This window comes from Sphaerodactylus townsendi, linkage group LG11 (assembly GCF_021028975.2).
Source record: "Sphaerodactylus townsendi isolate TG3544 linkage group LG11, MPM_Stown_v2.3, whole genome shotgun sequence".
Taxonomy (NCBI): domain Eukaryota; kingdom Metazoa; phylum Chordata; class Lepidosauria; order Squamata; family Sphaerodactylidae; genus Sphaerodactylus; species Sphaerodactylus townsendi.
The window spans coordinates 78866803-78885771 of NC_059435.1; the positions used below are offsets into that span (position 1 = coordinate 78866803).

The 18969-nt window shown below is 54.2% G+C and overlaps 1 protein-coding gene across 4 annotated transcripts in view; it reads left to right on the plus strand.

Annotated features, from left to right (window-relative positions):
• SMARCD3 (SWI/SNF related, matrix associated, actin dependent regulator of chromatin, subfamily d, member 3) overlaps positions 1–18941 on the plus strand; it is a 62181-nt gene extending 43240 nt beyond the window's left edge. For 3 of the 4 annotated variants that reach the window (XM_048510346.1, XM_048510347.1, XM_048510345.1), the window contains exons 9-14: positions 2918–3079; positions 4329–4426; positions 7514–7649; positions 8639–8761; positions 14570–14671; positions 14763–18941. In XM_048510346.1, coding sequence (XP_048366303.1) covers positions 2918–3079; positions 4329–4426; positions 7514–7649; positions 8639–8761; positions 14570–14671; positions 14763–14816 — 675 coding nt within the window. In that variant the 3' untranslated portion in view covers positions 14817–18941. The remainder of the gene's footprint in view (positions 1–2917; positions 3080–4328; positions 4427–7513; positions 7650–8638; positions 8762–14569; positions 14672–14762) is intronic. The other variant, XR_007245718.1, reaches the window with a different exon arrangement.
• Positions 18942–18969: the final 28 nt, after the last annotated feature.

Genomic DNA, 18969 nt, shown 5'->3' on the forward strand with positions numbered 1-18969 from the left:
CACCAGGCCGCGACGGGACTAGAGAGCAGCCGGAGGAGCTACCGCAGGCTCCCTGCTCGGCTCAGGGGAGGGGCCCGTCCTGGGCATGGCAAGAGGGGTGTGATGGAGGGAGCAGACGGGGCGGATGGGTGGGCTGCAGCCTCTGGCGTGGGCCCTCTGGATGGCGTAGATCAGTCCTCCAAGTGAATGAGCAGCGGAGGCCCCCGGGGACCTTCTCATTGGGCTCAGACAACAGAGCCAGAGACTGGGGCTATTTCCAGGCATGTTTTCTGTGCCAGGCTGGATTATGTTGGGGAACAGTTTTTTCCTGCTTCTCTACAACATCATAGAAGCACAAAGCTGGGAGGGACCTCAAGGGTCATCTAGTCCAACTTCCGTAGCCCCCTGCACATCACAGGACATTTACAACCGCCTCCTCCCACCACTCCCCCCGTGGCCTTGGTTCAGTGCCCAGAGGAAGGCGAAAAGGCTCCGGGATCCCTGGGCCATTTCCTTCCTGACCCCAGAGTGGTGATCAGTCAGCATTACCCTGGGCGTATAAAAAACCACCCCAAGCCGTAACGGGGGTGGGGTGGGGGTATTAAAATAAAATAAAAGGCCACAAGAGCTAAGCACCGACTCCCCCCTTTCTGCCTCCTCCTCACGCGATGCATTCAAGTACCTCTCAAGGTTTCCTAAGAAAGCAGAGTCTGTAGCTGCCGTGTAGGCGAGAAAGTCTGATTTTCCCCACCAGGATAGCAGCCATTTTCTCCACTGCAACCATTTCACCTCCCTTCCCCATCCTTACTTTTTTTTAAATTTGCCATTTCGTATTGTTATTTTCATTTATCTCACTCTCCATCTTTCTCCCCAAGAGGGACCCAGGGCCGTTTACACTGTTCTCATTTCTTCTGTTTTATCCACACAACCACACTGGGAGGTAGGTTTGGCTGAGTGTCATTCAGTGAGTTTCCACAGCGGAGGGGAGATTTAAACCTGGGTCTTCCAGAGACTAGTCTGACCATGTAGCTACTATACAGCACTGTCTATCAGCCTTATATTGTTATATTGGTATGCCAAGATACCAATAAGTGTAGCAGCTTCTGTGAATTCTGTGTAAAAAAAAAGTAAGTCTCTATATCCCTTTTGTTGTAGAGATATAATAGGAAAGACAAGAGAAGGAGCCAAAACGTTCTTTTTTTAAAAAATGAAAGCTGGGAATCCACAGAATCTGCTGCACGTTTTGGTATAGTGGTATATCAATATATAACAATATAAGGCTGCTAATTTTTTAAAAAACGGAACAAAGGCTCAATTGCCAGTGGGGTGGGGGAAATGCCGCTGTGGTCGACTAGTGCAGGGAAACGGCTGGGAAACCTGCCCGGCGGACACTTCCTTGCAGAGTATCAGCAATTGCTCTAGCACAGTGGTGGCGAACCTTTGGCACTCTAGATGTTATGGACTACAATTCCCAATTGGCCATGCTGGCAGGGGCTGGTGGGAATTGTAGTCCACAACATCTGGAGTGCCAAAGGTTTGCCACCACTGCTCTAGCAATATGCAAACCACATATGTGACTTGATGGGATTTTCTTCTTCCTCTGATGATGAAGTGTTTTGCCAACTCTGTATGCTTCCACCCAAAGGCCGTTCTCCATGCAGCTCTTGTCGCTTCTGTGACTGTGCAGGCATTTGCAGTCTTCTTTGCCTGCCTCGTCCTCTCTGGCTGTCCTTCCCCCTTATCACTGGAACACTTTTTGTAGCTTTTTTTTAAAAAAAAAACCCCAGTCGTGGCTGGATGAGCACAGCATGATGGTTCCGTGTTGCAGAAATAGTGAAGGTCTCTGAATTTCTACCGCTCACTTTGTTTTTAAGAAGTATTCTTCTTCCGTTTCAGAGATCTCCAGTGAAAGGGGGTAGAAACGTGCTTTTTTGTACAATAAAAACTGGGAGTTCAGAGGAGCTTGTATATTGTTGCACTATATTATTACAGTGCTATCACAATCCAGATAATACCTTTCCAAAAAACCAAACCCCTCCACAAAGCTTTCCGGTGGCTGGGGGGCTGCAAGGGCAGCAGGAAAGGAACGGAAAATGGTGTCCATGTGAGTTAGACCTTCCAAAATGCGTGGCTTCCCACCCAGGTTGCCCGATGGTGCTCTGAGGTGGCCCTCTTCCCAACAGGTCAGCCCACAGCAAGCTTGGAGGAGGGCCTGCCGGGGGGGGGGGGGCTGGGGTGCGGCAGGGCTGCAGCTGGGTAGGTGGAGCTGCCGGAACCGCGAGTGGGGCTGCGCTTGCTCCCTTCCTCTGGCCTCTCTGCAGGCCGCCAGGCTCTCCTTCCAGGCTGCTGATGGGAAGGAGGGAGGCCAGCAAGGGAGGAGCTTTTGGGGTGCACCACTTGCCTGCTGGGCTCCAGTGGGTGTGCGGGTGTGGTCCAGTGGGAGCCGCTTCTGGAGACGAGGAGGAGGATCCGTGGTCAGGCACGGGCCTTGTCCTGCTGAAGCCTCCTTCAGACACCAGGAGATTTGCTCAAGAGCCTGTCCCAGGACCAGCCCAGAGCGGCTGGAGGCAGCGCTGGTCTGCTCCCTGGTCTGGTGGAACGGACGCTTCCCCAACAGCCAGATGGCCTAAAACAAGGAGGCGCTGCTCGGACAAGTGTGGGTGGAATCCTGGTGCAGCATCCACGGAGGATCAGGATCCAGGGGGCTGATTGTCTTAGATCCAGTCAGCAAAACGCTGATGGGCTGGATGCTTGAGGCATCCTTGCAACCCCCGCCCTTCAGTGCTTCAGCGTGAGAGCAAATGACGGAAGGCTGCGCCGTTGTTGGAGTGGGCACTCTGATCTCTTTCCGTGTTGTCCTGGTTGGACCCTGCAGAGAGGCTTTGGGGCACAGGTGAGCATCACTCTTGATGGCATTTTGGGTCTCCTTCCCCTCCAGCCGCCGCAATTTAAACTTGACCCCCGCCTGGCACGCCTGCTGGGGATCCACACACAGACGCGCTCCGCCATTATCCAGGCGCTGTGGCAGTACATCAAGACAAACAAGCTGCAGGACTCCCATGACAAGGAGTACATCAACTGCGACAAGTATTTCCAGCAGGTGAGCTCAGCGTCCCCCCCACGCCCAGCTGAGGTCCCCCTGCAGCCCTCTTTGTGAGCTGGACCAGGGCCCGGGGACGCGGAAGGCCTTCGGCTCTGCAGCAGAGTGTGGTTGGCAGAGGAGGCATCTGGGAGAGCCCACCCGTCTGGGAGGGGCCATATCTCACAGCCTGCTCGGACTGCTGCTTACCTTAGTCCCGATCCAGCCTTATTTATTTATTTATTTATTTATTTTTTAAGCTTTTATACCGCCCCATCCCCGGAGGCCTTAGTAGCCTCATCCCTGCCCAGCTCTCCTGGGTGCCCTCTGGGTGCTAGGGCTGCCAGCCTCCAAGTGACTCTTGTGGGTCCCTTGGAATTGCAGCTGATTTCCAGATGACTCAGATCAGCTCTCCTGGAGATAGTGGCAGCTTGGAGGGGGGGCTCCGTGGCAGGCCTGTCTTCCCCGGCTCCACTCCCCAATCCCCAGGAGTTTCCCAGCCCAGATCTGGCCAGCCTGCTCCCATTCTCTGCTGGTGGCTGCGGACATCCCAAGCTACTGCTCTCTAGTTTCAGCTCTTGTCCTGAGGAAGACAAGGGAGCCCCCAAAGTCACCAGAACAGACCTTAAGCAGCTTCACCCAAAGGGTTGCCGGCTTTTACACGCATGCACGCACACACACGTGTGCACACACACACACACGGCAGTGAGCAGAGGAGGAAGAAAGAAACATCTGCAAAACAGCTGCAGAGCGGCAAAGGGGCTGGGGCAGGCAACACCTGTGGATATTTTGGATCGCTGGTATTTTTTGTGACCTGGTGGAGCCCCCTTGCTTTTGGAAGCCAGCCTTGCAAGTGGGCCTTGAGCCCCCCCCCCACCCAATGGCCCCTGAGCATTGTAGCCTTCAAGGCCTGATGACTCCCCTCCCCTCCCCCACAGTTAGGTTTCCCAGCCAGCAAATTGCCAGGAGGCTGCAAAGAGGGGGTTTCTGTCCCTGTGGACAAAGAAGAAGAAGAAGAAGAAGAGGAGAAGTGGCACCTTTCTTCCCTTCTCCCGAGGCCTGCAGGGGTGGCGCTTTCCTTTTCGTGAGCACCCATCGCTCCCTTCTGCCACGCCCAGAGCCCCTCTCCTCGCCCGCCCTTGCTGACTGCCCTGCCTGTGGCCTTTGATGCAGAGGGCAGCCCCGAAGGCCCAGGGGCAGGTGGCTCAGGTGCCGTCTTCCGCCCGCCTGCTGCCTGCTGATGCCAGGTGCCCACTCTCTCCCCTTGCAGATCTTTGACTGCCCGCGGCTCAAGTTTTCTGAAATCCCACAGAGGCTCACGAACCTGCTGCTCCCGCCAGACCCCATTGTCATCAACCACATCATCAGGTAGGCCTCCCCACACGCCCCTCTCAGGCCGGCTCCTGCTTGCAGCCTCCAGGGGGCAGCAGCTCTCCTCCTGTGGCGCTGGGCCGTGTCCTGCTGGGTGGGCTGGTCAGCTGTTGCCCCTGGGCTCTGGGAGAGGCAGCCTCTGCACCAGGCAGCATGCCGCCCCCCCCCCCCGATGTGCCTGGGCAATGACGCCCTTCCTTGGGTGGGTCCCTTGCCAAACTGATGGCAAGGACTTGGATGGGGGCTTGTCCCATCCTTCCTGCTCTTTCAGAGCCATGGGGAAGCTGGAAGAGGCAGGGCTGGAGGCCCCCCTCAGTTCAATATGCAGAGAGATAGTGGGTTGCAGGGGGACAGCTGCGGAAGAGGAGGGCCGCTGCCTGGTGCGACTGCTCTAGCAGTCACCCCTAGGGGTGACTGCTCAGGGGTCATCACGGATGTCTGCAGAGGGCCCGGGCCCTCGGTCACGCCCGGAGCGGAGGGCCCTTCAGAGAGAGGAACGCTGCCAGGAGCTCCCCTGTCAGGATGAACCTGATGCCGTGGAGCTTGTTGGAACGGACTTCCTCGGAGTGGGGCGGAGTCTCCTCCTTGGGAGGTTTCTAAGCAGAGGCTGGGTGGCCATCTGTCAGGACTGCTTTGATGGTGTGTTCCTGCATGGCAGGGGGCTGGACTGGATGGCCCTTGAGGGTCTTTTCCAACTCTATGATTCTACAAGGCAAACATAGCGGTGACAAACAGCGGCAAGGCTCATTTCTAGGCTCCCATCGCAGCAGCTAAATTGTGGCAGCAGACTGGGTGGGTGGGTTGGTTGGTTGGTTGGTTGGTTGGTTGGTTGGTTGGTTGGTTGGTTGGGGGGTGTAGCTTGATCTCTTACGGCTCCAAGGGGGAGATCCTGACAAGTGGTCAGTGGACTTCGCACTGGGACTGTTATGCAGGGCTCGTGGCTGATCAGTTCTCTAAGGTGTGCTCTGATGTGGTGGCCAGTTTACAAGCGAATCAGGTAGCAAAAGGTCCAAAGCACCTTGTTGTCCTAATTTTTTGGCTTCTTTCCCCAGACAGTGTTGGCGAGATTCTGGTTTTTGTAAAAGCCACCATGGGCAGGTTAATTATTTTTTTAATCAGTGGCACCTCAAACACAAACGAAAATTGTCAGAGTAGAAGCTTTTGTGAGTCACAGTTGACTTTGTCAGAGAACCGTCCAAGTGAGCTTTGACCTACAAGAGGTGATTATTCCTTGGGGATCGTGGTTGTTCTGAAAGATGCTTCTGGACTCAAGTGGTACCAGAAACTATCCACAAGGTAAGATCCCTGCCCCTCCCAGCTGGCTAAAAAGAGTGGGGAGTCTAGTAAGAGGTTAGATGATCGCTGCATCTTTCACAGGAAGAGATTTCCCAAGACCTCCGAAAGAGGCAGTGGTTCCTCTGCTAATTAGAATAATAGAATCACAGAGTTGGAAGAGACCACAAGGGTCATCAAGTCCAACCCCCTGCCATGCAGGAACACACAATCAAAGCACTCCTGATAGATGATGATCTATCCTCTGTTTGAAAACCTCCAAAGAAGGAGACTCCACCACTCTCCGAGGCAGCGAATTCCACGGTCAAAACCTTTGTTGTGGGTGAAGTAACTGAATGTAATTGAACTCCGGGGTTTTCTGGGTAACTCATCTGCTGGTGACCCTGATTGCAGCACAAGAAGCCTCTGGTTGCTCTTCAGGTCGGCAAAGGCAGTGCTGCATCTTTTGTGCATCTTCCTGGAGTTCTCAGCAGTTTTCAACACTATCGTATTTTGACACTGTGGCATTGACAGAGAGCCAGCGTGGTTAAGAGCAGTGGACTCTAATCTGGAGAACTGGGTTTGATACCCCACTCCTCCACATGAGCAGAGGATGCTTATCTGGAGAACTGGGTTTGTTTCCCTGTTCCTCCACACAAAGCCTGCTGGGTGACCTTGTGCCAGTCCCAGTTCTCTCAGAACTCTCTCAGTCCTTCCTACCTCACAAGGTGTCTGTTGTGGGGAGGGGAAAGGAAAAGAAAGGAGTCTGTAAGCCGCCTTGAGACTCCTTACAGGAGAGAAAGGGGGGATATAAATCCAAACTCCTCCTCCTCCTCCTCCTCCTGCTGCTGCTGTCTGGAGATATGAATACATAAAACTGCCTCCTCTTGTGTCAGGCCTCTTTGGTCCATGAATGCCAGTCCTGCCTCCTCTGACTGGGAGAGGCTCTCCTGGGCTTCAGGGTGGGGTCTTTCACACCTGTTGCCTCATCTGTCTTAACTGGAGGTGCCGAGGATTTGACCTGGCCTGCCAAGCCAAGCATCTGTCTTCTCACTCTGCCACTGCGGCACTGAGTGAGCGCCCCGTCCTTAGGGATGACGTCTCGGCCTCACGGGAGCTGTCCTGCAGAGGGCTGCGGGGCTTGGCCTGCCCGCTCGCTTTCTTCAGCCTCCGGCTGAGGTCACCCAAAGCTTTGACCCAGGCGGTCAACAGCAGGCCGAGGAGGCCCAGCTAAGCCCCTCATGCAGTGAGCCCCCCAAAGCAACCATCTCCAAGCGAGGACTGCACTTGGAGAAGCCGAAGGGCTGAGGAGCCGTGTGCTGACTTGGGGGTGACGTGGATCAGGAAGGAAGAGATTCCGGAGGGAGTTGGACAGAGGAGGAGGGCATTTATCGGGAACAGGCTCTGTTAAGAGCTGTGGAGATCTGTCCCATCCTGCCCATCCGGATGGAAGCCTGGGGGCAGAAGGTGCCTCTGAAGGCTTCATTTGTCACGGAAACTGTCCCTGTTTTCGGACTGAGCCCGCCTACCTGTGCCAACTCAGCCTCATCGACCAGGAGAAGAGAGCAGCTGGTGCGCAAACTGCAGCCAGCAGGTCTAGTTTCAAACAGTGATGGGTGGTCTGCAGAAAGTCTCCCTGTTGTGGCTGTGGGATTGCAAAATCAACTCCTCAGCTACTGCAAGAAGCAGGCTGCCTCGGGGGTCGTTTCCTGGAGGGCAGCTCAGATCTGGGGTTGCCCTTCTGAGGGCTGAATGCTCAGGGTGGCTCAGGGTGGCTTTGAATGCTGTTCCCTTCGTCCCCGCCTCACCCAGCGTGGACCCCAATGACCAGAAGAAGACGGCTTGCTATGACATCGATGTGGAAGTTGAAGATCCCTTGAAAGGACAGATGAGCGGCTTCCTTCTCTCCACAGCAAACCAGCAGGAGATCACAGCTCTAGATAACAAGGTACTCTGGGGGCAGCTGCTTGGAGCTGTGGGGCTGGAGCCGGCAGGCCCCCCTGTGTGTGCAGAGCAGGTCCCCTGGTTCCAGGACATCGAGATGTGAGGGGGCTGTGCTGGAGGAGACCCCTGGTCCGCCTAATCCAGCAGTGGCCAGTCAGAAGGCCCAGGGAGACTGGCAAGTGGAATGCCTCATAGAGCCACTAAGAGAACTGACCCCCATCTGTTGCTTCAGTGTACTTTTGAATCCATTTTAACCAGCAGCCATCCCTCCAGCTGGCTGTGCCAGGGTGGGGGGGGGGCGGGATGGGGGGGCAGCAGTTAGACCTTGCCTGGCTCAATTTGGGGCAGAGAGAAGTGCTCACTTCAGCTTGAAGGGGAACTGGGGGGAGGGGGAACATTGATTGACACTTTCCTGTCACCCGGGCTTGATCCTCACGGTGCTTCTGGCCCGTCCGTGGGTGGTTTGGACTCGTCAGAAAGCCCCGTAACTGATGTGGCATCATCATATCCTCAGCTGAATCTGAGTGAAGGCATCTTTACAAGGGAGGATGGAGCGAAGGGGCGGCAGGGTCCTTGTTGCCAGCACAAGGGACAATCGCCCCACCCTTGTTTGTAGGACAATGGTGGGGGCATTTAGCATAACCCCGTTCACTCAGCACTCTCAGCAACATGTGAACCCCCCCCCCCCCCCGAGCTCCAAAGAGCTGCCCCATGTTACTAGTTTATTATCTCTAATGCAGCGAAACGTGCCGAGTGGGGTGGGACAAATAATTGAAGCAAGTGAGCCAGGTCACGGGCCAGAGAGAATTGGGCTCAGATCCCCCCTCTCACCTACATATATGAAGCAATCAGACCTAGTCTTGGGTGTTCTTATTTTATCACAGGGCAGTACCAATGGAGTGCTGGCAATTCAGCTCCATGTGTTACATAGTGATTGAAGAGTTTAGTTTGGGAACTGGGTGCAAATCACTCCTAATTTGCTTCCTTGGTCAGATTCATGAGACAATCGAATCCATCAACCAGTTGAAGATACAGCGAGATTTCATGCTGAGCTTCTCGAAAGACCCCAAAGGATACATCCAAGATCTTCTCCGGTCTCAGAGCAGAGACCTGAAGGTAACTTTGGGGGGCTAACATGAAGGAGAAGAGCCGTGTGGTTAACAGCATCCTTAGCGGTCATGTTGCCTGGTGGATCATCCCGGCTGACCTCTGGCACTCTTCTCTTCCCTGACCACCGGCTAGTGGGAGAGGAGCCCTCTCCGCCCAGTGGTTTGGGTGGGTGCTCAAAGCAAAGGAGAGAGGGAATTAAACATCCCTGGTGGCCGGGGTGCCAGACTGCAGCGCATGCACTGTGGACGCCACGAAGCCTGAGGTCCACAGGAGCCTCTGCACCTGCACCATAGATATGCTCACGAATGGAAGCCTCGCTGGGTGGAAGAAGTGAGGGGAATGGCCACTGCCACCCACTTGTTGTTTAGTATTGTGGAAAAGCAGCTAAGGGGGCAACGTGGTCAGAGTGTTGGGCTAGAATCTGGGAGCCTCTGATTCAAACCCCCGTTTCAGCCATAAAGCTCAGTGGGGGACCTGGGGCCAATCACACTTTTCCAGATGAACATACTTTGCAGGATTGTTGTGAGGATACGATAGAGGAGCGGAGAACGAGGTTAGCAGCCGCTTGGCTCCCCACTAAGCAGGAGAGCACGTTGTGTGGGGGTCAGGTGCCATCAAGTCGCTCCAAACTCCTGGCGCCCCTCTGAGACTGCGTCCTCCAAATGCCCTCTTGTCCCAGCCTTGCTCGGGCCGCGCAGGAGGAGTGGCAGGAGGGGCTTCCTTTGTGGGGGCTTCTCTGTTTCCCTGCTGCCTGTGCCTTTGAGAGCAATGTGTAACGACCTAAATACATTAATACAAATAAGGGACCTCAGCTTGTATGTCAGGAGCAATCCTCTTATTGCTGTCAAAACCCAACCCAAGAAGAGTTTGGCGAAAGGGCAGCTGCTTTGTTGAAGACTGAGAAGAAGGTGGCAGATCTGAGAGTGTTGTTGTAGAATTGCTTTCAACTCCACAGACTGTTCTAGTTGCTCTCTGTGCCTGGGACAGCAGCCAGGGAAATGCCTTATGGGCAACAGGCCTTCAGCCAGGCATGACCCAACTGAGGCTGTGACTTCAGGCCATTGCTGGGAGGGTCAGTGGAGCCAAAAGCAAGGAACGGCTGAAAAACCCAATGCAGTGGAGTCAGGGGAAGGAGTGGAGTGGAGAGGAGAGGAGAGGAGAGGAGAGGAGGCACTCGGAAATGATTGCCAGGCGCTGAATGGCCAGGGGTGATGGGAGCTCATGGGAGACACTCCAGGGAAGGCGCTGGTCTGAGCTCAAATGACTGCAGCTCTTGAGCTTACAAAGCAGCCGACTGCTGGTGAGGGATGTTTTGCACCTTGGTTTCCAAACAGCAGGCCAAGTTCAGGGCTGCTTCCTTCTTTCCTCCCCCCCCCCCGCCCCCCCCCCCCCCCCCCCCCCGCACCTGCTCACCGTTCTTCCTTGGCAGATTCTGGCTCTGGCTGCTCTGGTTCTCCTCCTGCCAGTTTCCCCCAGTCTGGTTCATCACTCATCACAACCGTTTTTCACTCTTGTTTGGGCCCCAAACGCTTCCTGCTTCGCTCCCTCCACCTTCCGCCCTGTGCCCCCGCCTCCTCTGGTTTTTACCACCCTGTGTGGTTTCGCTTTGCACAAGCGCATCATCTGTTGCGGGAGCTTCTCTGCGTGCTCCCGTGCCCTGTGTCTGCAGCAATGCGATGGCTGTCGGCTGGCATGCGCTCTCCATCATTGGTCCTAGACCAGCGCCTTTGTTTTTTATCCTGGCAGGGATGGCGAGCCCAAGACACAGAAACCACTTCGCTGGGGACCTCAATCGTTATCTGAATCACACCATTTCTATCCCACCTCTTCCCTTAATAAGGGGCTCAGGGAAGTGTAGAGAAAGTATGCATCAGTGTGGAAGGTGTTGGGACCTGCGTTGCGCCTCTCGCTGACTTTCAGCGGCTGGGCCTTCCTATCAAGCAGTCACTCACTTACTTACTTGCTTACTTATTTTTGAAATTTATGCCCCACCCAATGCAGAGGTCTCAGGGCTGCTTATAAAATTAAAGACAACAGTGAAAACATTGTCTTTAAAAAGCCACAGTATTCTCACCCAACTCCCCACCCCCACCCAGACCAGCAGCCTCCAGAGGGGCCATCGAGGGGTGTGTGTGTGTCAAAGGCCTGGGTGAACAGAAAGGTCTTTCCCAAATGCTGAAACCCCTAAAGGGTGCTGGGTGACCTTGGGAACCCGAAGCTATTAGAGAGGATGCTGCTTTCCATTCATGCTGTGATTCTGCTCACGCTTAGTGGAGACGAAGGCCTACAGAACATAGTGCAGTGTGTGTGCGCGTGTGAAGGGCTGTCAGATTGCTTCTGATTTACGGTGACCCCGTAAATTAATGATTTTTGAAGTGTCCTATCATTAAAAGCTTTGCTCAGATCTTGTCAACTGAACAGTGTAATTTACTTCCAACAAAATATGTAGAGAAAGACCTTGTTAGAAGCAACTTTGATTTTAGCTGCAGCTCAGGTGTTATTAGTTGTTTCCAAGGTGAACTCCTCCACAGGGCCACTGCAGGAGCAATCCATGGTTGCAATAAAGACCCAAATGCGTATTCTTTTTTTTTTGAACTTCCACACTTTAGTCAGTAGAGGGAAATCTTGGGTTAGCTTTCTAATTCCAGCCTCCTGCATCTCGTTGGCTCTCCTCTCCCTCGTTTCTCTATAACTTCATTTTATGGAAAATGCCAGTGCGAGGTTAAGATTCTTAATCGCCATTGTTATTATTATTATTATTATTACGTGTGTGCCTTGCCCTTCTTCCCTTGTGGAATGCGAGGCTGTGTGTGGAGTTGTCCTAAGAGAGAGCGAGAGCGAGAGAGAGCGAGAGAGAGCGAGAGAGAGAGAGAGACGCAGGCGCGGCTTCTGCTTCCGGGAGTTGACAAACTCTCCTGTCTCAACCTTTCCTGCCCATGATATGATGAGGTGGCGTCAGCTGCGCAGCTGGCCGTACAGCATGAATCCTTCCGAGTCTCCAGACCCGTGTCCGGTTTCAAACGGTTCATTCTAAGCACACACAGATAGACAAATGGGGAGTGTGGAGAAGGGAAATCCGGAACTTAAGAAACCAGAGTACAGTTTCTGCCTCATGCAGACCTTCTAGGCTCTGCTGGTCAAGTGTTCCAAGGTTTGCGTCTGACAAACTACCCCTTCCTGTTAGTCCTTATTTCAGTGGCTTCATCAGAGGGGAAAGGGTTAATCTTTGACCAATTGTGAAGTAGAGGGGTGGGGAGCTCATGTAAAAGTTCAGACCCTCCTAAAAAGTTCAACCCCAGATGGTCTTAGTCTATATTTTTGGAGATGGTGTGCAGAGGCATTTTGCTGCCTGCTTCAGAGTGTCTCACAGAAGGAAACTTCCCTGCCAAGATCCACCCAGTGTGGAGGAACACGGGAAACTGCCTTAGGCCGAGTTCAGCCATCAGCCTAACAGGGCCCCACTGAGAGACACGGGCTCTCTAGGGTTTCAGGTGGAGGCCTTAGGAATTGAACTGGTGACCGTCTGTATGCCAAGCAGATCCCACGGCCTGTGGATTTTGTTATCTTCTCCCATATCTTGACACCCATCTAGGGTGTCTTTGAGACTTACATCACCTTACTCGACTTGTGAAAGGAAATTCTGGTCAGCCATCGGTTCCCACTTCTCAGCAGCAAAGAAGTTGCTTTTCTGATTAATGCTAATTTGGATTTGGTCATTTTTAATGATGTTTTGTTGCCTTGTGGAAAAAATGCTGGTACTGGTAAAAATATGGATTCACCCTGCTTAGCAGTTATTTCTTGAGGTATTTATCCTGCTTCCCTTCCCAGTAGGAACCTACAGAGGCTATTTTAAAATATATGTTTAAAATCTTTGCATACTCACCTTTTTCCCAGACAGCCAAGACCTAGGAGGGCATGCAACAAAAATAAAACAAGTCAAAACAACAAATAAAAAAAATGTACCAAAAGAACAAAAGCCGCGGCAGAGGCGTGGCCAGGCCATGGAGGGGGCATGGCGTGGCGTTCTGGGGTAGGTTAGTTTTTCCTCACTCCTCCCCTGAAGTGACCCCCCGGAACCTCTCCAGGAGGGGCTGCAAATTCAATTAATTTGATCTCTTTGCTTGCTTGCTCCCAGTCCTTGTGGGAAACCTGCCTCTTCAACTCGCCCACCCTGTGGATTCTGTGGTCCCCTGGGGAATTCTCCGTACTTCGTTCTGGCTATGTTAGGTCTCACAACCATAAGCCAATAAATGAACTCTAAAGTACTGATCAGTAGCCTTTATTGAATAGACATCAAAGCACCCCACTTGCCAAAGCCAATTCTGATGAAGCTGGCCTTCACAGCCCCCTTTATCTCCCATAGAGAACCTTCCCTCCTGTTTTCCCAAGAGTTTGTGAAAAACAGTCTTTAGAGCTAAGGTCAGCGGCAGATAGCAAGAGAAAGCTTTTCTTGTAGAGCTTTCTGGCCCTACAAGATAACAGATGTAGCACAATTCCCATGGGGCAGGAGTACCAGGGGAAGCCTAGTTGTCTACAAAGCATGTGAAGCCATAAAGTTAAGTTTAAGGAAAGAATGCACAGATGGCAGTGGATAAATATAGCAGGCTGGTTACATATATCTTTCTAGCAGCAGCAATTTGTTATTTTGAACAGTTACATGGTTCCAGGAATGTATCTCAACCACCTAGATAGCATCCCCTGATACCTGTGCCCTAAAGTATGTATGGAAATCAGGGTGGGTAGCATGGTGGCCAAGTTTGCAGATGATACCAAATTATGTAGGGTGGTGAGAACCACAAAGGATTGTGAAGAGCTCCAAGCAGACCTTGATCAATTAGGTGAGTGGGCTCAGAAATGGCAAATGCAGTTCAATGTAGCAAAATGTAAAATGATGCACATAGGGGCAAAAAATCCAAACTTCACATACACGCTACAAGGGTCAGTGCTATCAGTCACAGACCAGGAAAGGGATTTGGACGTCTTAGTTGATAGTTCCATGGGAATGTCAACTCAATGCATGGCAGCTGTAAAAAAGGCAAACTCTATGCTGGGGATCATTAGGAAAGGAGTTGATAATAAAACTGCAAGGATTGTCATGCCCTTATATAAAGCAGTGGTGCGACCGCACTTGGAGTCCTGTGTCCAGTTCTGGTCGCCACATCTCAAAAAGGGTATCAAAGAGATAGAAAAAGTGCAGAGAAGGGCAACGAGGATGATTGAGGGACTGGAGCACCTTCCTTATGAGGAGAGGCTGCCGCGTTTGGGACTCTTTAGTTTGGAGAGGAGGCGGCTGAGGGGGGATTTGCTCCATTTCATGAGCAAAGAATCTGAGTGGGTCAGGGCTTGTTGTCAATTAAGCCCATTCCTCGTGATCTAAGGCAATCGTGCCACCTCGTTCCTAGCAAGGTGATCTAAAGGGTCTGATAACGCGGTAGGATCTATCTGCAGTCATAAAGCCCCCTTTCCCTCACAGATGACTCAGCTGAAATCTCATCAGCTTAATTAATGGGAACGTGGCTGAGCTGTTGTGCGATCTGGGGACCTCCTAGGGAGTCAAGGCTGAAACCAGGTCCAACTCCCAACACCTGGTTCTTATCTCAGTCTCAGAGGGCACCGGTAACTTCCACTCTTAATATTTTAATGGAAGCCTGAAGCCTGAACCGGTGTTCGAAGGGACAGGAAGCTGCGCAGAGGGACTCAGTGTCTGGGCACGGGCTGCCCAGGGCCAAGACTGGCAGCTCCAGGAGGGGTTAGCAGAAAGGCCGCCTCCCTGGCCTTGCTCTGCGAGCGTGCTGAGTTCCTTCTGCATTGCAGGTGATGACAGATGTGGTTGGGAATCCTGAGGAAGAACGGCGAGCCGAGTTCTACCATGAGCCCTGGTCCCAGGAGGCCGTAAGCAGATACTTCTACTGCAAGGTAAGGCCTCAGAGGGAGGGCAGTTTGAGCGGGCGGGTGGGCCAGCCGGCCAGCATCCTCAGACAAACACAGATCTCTCGTTCTTTTTCAGATCCAGCAGCGGCGGCAGGAGCTGGAACAGTCGCTTGGGGTGCGCAACACATAAGCCGCTGAGGCTTGGTCTCCTAGGCTGTACCACGTGCCCCTTAGACTGCCGTTGCCTAGAAAGTTGGACCTGCTTTATGCCTAGCCAAGGAGGCACCAGCAGCAGCTGTAGTCCGGCTGGCTTTGGGGTGGTTTCCCCCTTCTCAGCCTGCTTCTCCTCAGACTTGGCCAGGAGGCAACAAGGTTTACGTTCACATTTCACTCACATCATTAGTTGTTGGAGAACGAGGCCGGTGCACACGCGGACGACCCTCAGGCCCCTCGGCCCCTCTGGGGAACAGGGCGGTGGGCACAGGCAGTGCTAACAGGGGTCGCTGTGTTGGTTGTGCTCCGCCCGATTGCTTGGCGAGGCATTTGTGGCCAGTTAGCCAGGGTACCAGTCTCTGGGCCTGGGAGGGCTGCAGAGATCTGGAGTTGGCAGGGAGGGGCATTGGTGTGGCATGGCTGAAGTGAGTGGCAGAGCTGGGAATGTGTGTTGGGCTCCCCAGTGGTCTGGGCAGGGTTGCATCTAAGTCCCCTTCAGGCTGCTGTGGCTGCAGCCTCTCTTTCCAAGGCAGGTGGCGCCATCACCTGGTCTCCCCTTACCCACGCAAGACAGGGACTTTGTGCACCTTCCTCCTGTGCATTGAGTCAAAGGCAGCCAGCCCTGCCCGTTTTCATACCCAGCAGGAGCTGAGGGGGACAGACGTGGCAACGTTGTGCCATTTGTGGCCACAGGGAGTCAGGGCTGGACTGAGAACTCCAGGGACTGTTTTCCTTTGCCAAAATGTGTGTGCCGCCTCCTGCTGCGCTGGAGACCAGTCCGTCCACTCAGGCCAGGAGAGACGGCCGACTGGGGGAAGTGCTTGCCCTCAGAATTGTTTTCCTTGCCCATCCTGCTGGCCTGACGAAGCTGCTGGGCCTTTCGTTTAGGCTAGCCAGGCTGTTTTGGCTGGTAGGCTCTGAGTTCTTGAGGGGAGGGCTGCCAGGGCAGGCAAATCAGCCCCTGCCCTCCACACACACACACCAGCCTCTTGGGTATGAACAGAGGTGCTTCTCTCTTGTCTTGTAGCCAGAAGGAACTTAAGCTGTTTTAGCATCAGGGCAACAAATGCGGGGCTTCTCCTGATAGAACACACTCTCCAGGAAGGCACAAGCTACACACTCACTTTGTCCTGGTGCTGCTTGCAGGGAGCCAGGGCGGGGGACGGGAAGAACGGCAGTCCTGTTTGCTGCGGGGTCGTGGGTAAGGACCCAGCCCTTCTGGGTGCGTTTCTTCCTTCGGCTCCTGAGTGTTTGCGTGCTGCATTCCCGATGGAAGGGAAGGAATCTGAACTGGTCACTTGTCTGGTGCATCCAAGGTGGCTGTCTAGATGCAGGGTTGCCATCCAGAGAGGACTTCTTTCTAGAGCAGGGGTCTGCAACCTGTGGCTCTCCAGATGTTCATGGACTACAAATCCCATCAGCCCCACCAGCATGGTCAATTGGCCATGCTGGCAGGGCTGATGGGAATTGTAGTCCATGAACATCTGGAGAGCCACAGGTTGCAGACCCCTGCTCTAGAGAGACAGTCCAGAGAGGAGAGAAGTTGTGCAGTCGTGGGAACACCCAGTGGCCCTCTTTAGTGCAGGAAAAGCCCACACACCACGTTCCATTGCTGAAAATGCATCTTGCCCCTGGTCCAAAGTCAGAGTGGCCAAGCCGAAGCCGCAGGGGAGCTCGCCCTTTGTGGAAGAGGAAGAGGGAGAAATGCTCCTCCTCTTGTACAAGGGGTGGAGTAACGCTGGTGCCCGTGGGGTGGAGCCTGTGGAAGGCGGCACAGAGGGAGCCTGCAGGGTGGCGCTTTCCCCAGCCCAACGCGTGTTTCTCCCTGCGCATCTCCAAAGCAGAGGGTGGCACTCCTGTGGCTGACACAGAAATCCAGGCTGCTCTTCAGTTGCTGCTGGAAAAAAATGTGCTGTCCTCCTCTGGTCTTCGGATGGTTGTGAGCGTAAACAGATATACTTTGTGTCAAAGTGCAAGGAAGTGAACGCTGTGCGTGTGGCTGCCGCCCTCCGCTCTTCTGGTCAAGGTCAGTGCTGTCTCCTGAGCCTCAGTGGCTGTCTGGGGGTCTCAGGTGGGTCTTGGGCATCCCCTGGATTCCCCAGTCATTGTTACCTGGAGATCCTGGGATTCTTCTACAGGCCGCGTGGAGGCTGATCCACTGAACCACAGCCCCTCCCCTGTGCATCGTTGGAGGAGGGCCTGGCTGGAGAGGAAACTCCACAAGGGAGCAGCTCTGGAGTTAGCATGTGTTGGGGGTGGGGGTGGAGGCAGCTCAGATGTGCCCTGAATGGGGAAGCCACGAATGAGAGCAGGAGATCAAGGGGTGCCCGGCAACAGCCAGTCCTCGAAGTGCCACTAGCCTTCGTAGCACAGTCTGATCTGGAAGGGTAACCAAGTGGTTGCAGCATAGACCGCTCTCTCTGTGTGTGAGAGAGCAGCACAGCTGTAAAGGGCAACATGAGGGCTGCTGCTTGGTCCAAGAATAGAAAAGTAGCCTGTGCCTGAGTCATCTCAGCAGTCCAAGGTCATGGCCAGGCCTCTGGGCAACAGTTGGCGGGTGCTGGTCCAGCGAGTGGCACGAGAGGACCTGACAGAGCGAGCTCCGTTTACCACCATTGCGGTTGAATGGCAGCCTCAGGAGAATGCAGCCACCTGGCAGGCATGGAGAACTCGCAGAGGAGGCAGCCACACCACCACCACCACCACCACCGTTCTGGAGCTTCGGATGCAAGAAAGCAGGGGCTGGAGCCAATGCAGGCACCTCTGCGCCTTCTTGTAAACAAAGCTAACAGGGCTTAGAGAGGAAGGGAGGCGTGGAGCCCTGCGCCCTCGGTCGAAGCATCTCTGCTGCAGTCGGTTGTGCTGTGGCAGTCATCAAACAGATGAGTGTGGGGGCAACCATGCAGCAGGCAGAAACTGCAGTGGGAAAGCAGCAAGCTAGGAAAGGGTTGTGTTCCCCTGGCCCTCCCACGTGTTTTCTCCTGCAAATGGCAGCCTGGACCCTGCCTTTGAAGACTGGGCTGCCTGTCGACCTGTCATTGGGCCCGGGGCTGAGTGGAGGGTGGTGGCTGACTCCCCAACTCCCTTCTTGCCAAAGGAAGTCTTCCAGCCTCGCTGCCAGGCGGCCCCGTGACTCTGCCTTCGCCTGGATCAGTCCATCGAGTCTCACTGGCTCTGGCTTCAGTGGCTCTCCAGGGTTTCCGGCAGAGAGGACTTTCAGATCCCCCCCCCGATCTCTTCAACTGGAGGTGCCACTGGGGTTGGATCTGGGACTCTCTGCCTGCCAGACAGATGTCTTCCACTGCCCCGTGGCCCCTCCCTCCGTTTACTTTCTGGTTCATTGGACTGCCATGGCTGTGAAACAAATGTGTTACCCATACACACACACACACACAAAGAGGACGTGGCCAGCTACTGAGTCAGACCCGTGCTCTGCCCACGTCAGTGTTGTCTGCTCTGAGCAGCAGTAATCCATCAGGGGCCCAAGCAGCTGTCTCTCATACCAGCTCCTACCCAGCAGTCCTTTTACCTGGAAAGGCCGGGGTTGAGCGTGGGGCTTTCTGCATGCCAAGGAGATGCTCTGCCGTTCAGTCTTGCCCGCCCCCCCCCGCCCCCGGTGTGGGAAGAGCAGTGGCCATGCTGCCATTATCCTCTCACCTGGGCCAGAAACGGCAAGGCCTCTGAGCTGCAGCAGCCGGCTTCCCAGGCACCACAGTGGATGCAGGCTGGCCGCGGAAGCCAGTGAAGGTGGCTAGAAGGGGCGGGAAGGAATGCGGCCCCTTTCCCTGACCCCCCCCCCACTCATACGTGCACATGCGCCAATGTCTCCTACCAGCACTTCTGTGTGAGGTTGCAGTCAGGCTCCGACCCCCCCCCCCCCAAACAGGCTGGAGCTTTGGAAGAGCAACGCCCGTTACAGGGCAGGGGTCCTTTTGTTCCTCTTGGGTTGTGTGTCTGTCTGATCCCCTGCGGATGGAGCCTCTGTGGCCAGTGGCAGGGGAGGAGGGGGGGGGGTCACGTGCCATCTTTCCGTGTCTTTGTTGTATGGTGCTGCGTGATTTGTAGAAAAGCTTTTGAACAATAAACACTTTGTTCCTTTGTATCTGATGGGGCACCTTCTTGGGCAAAGC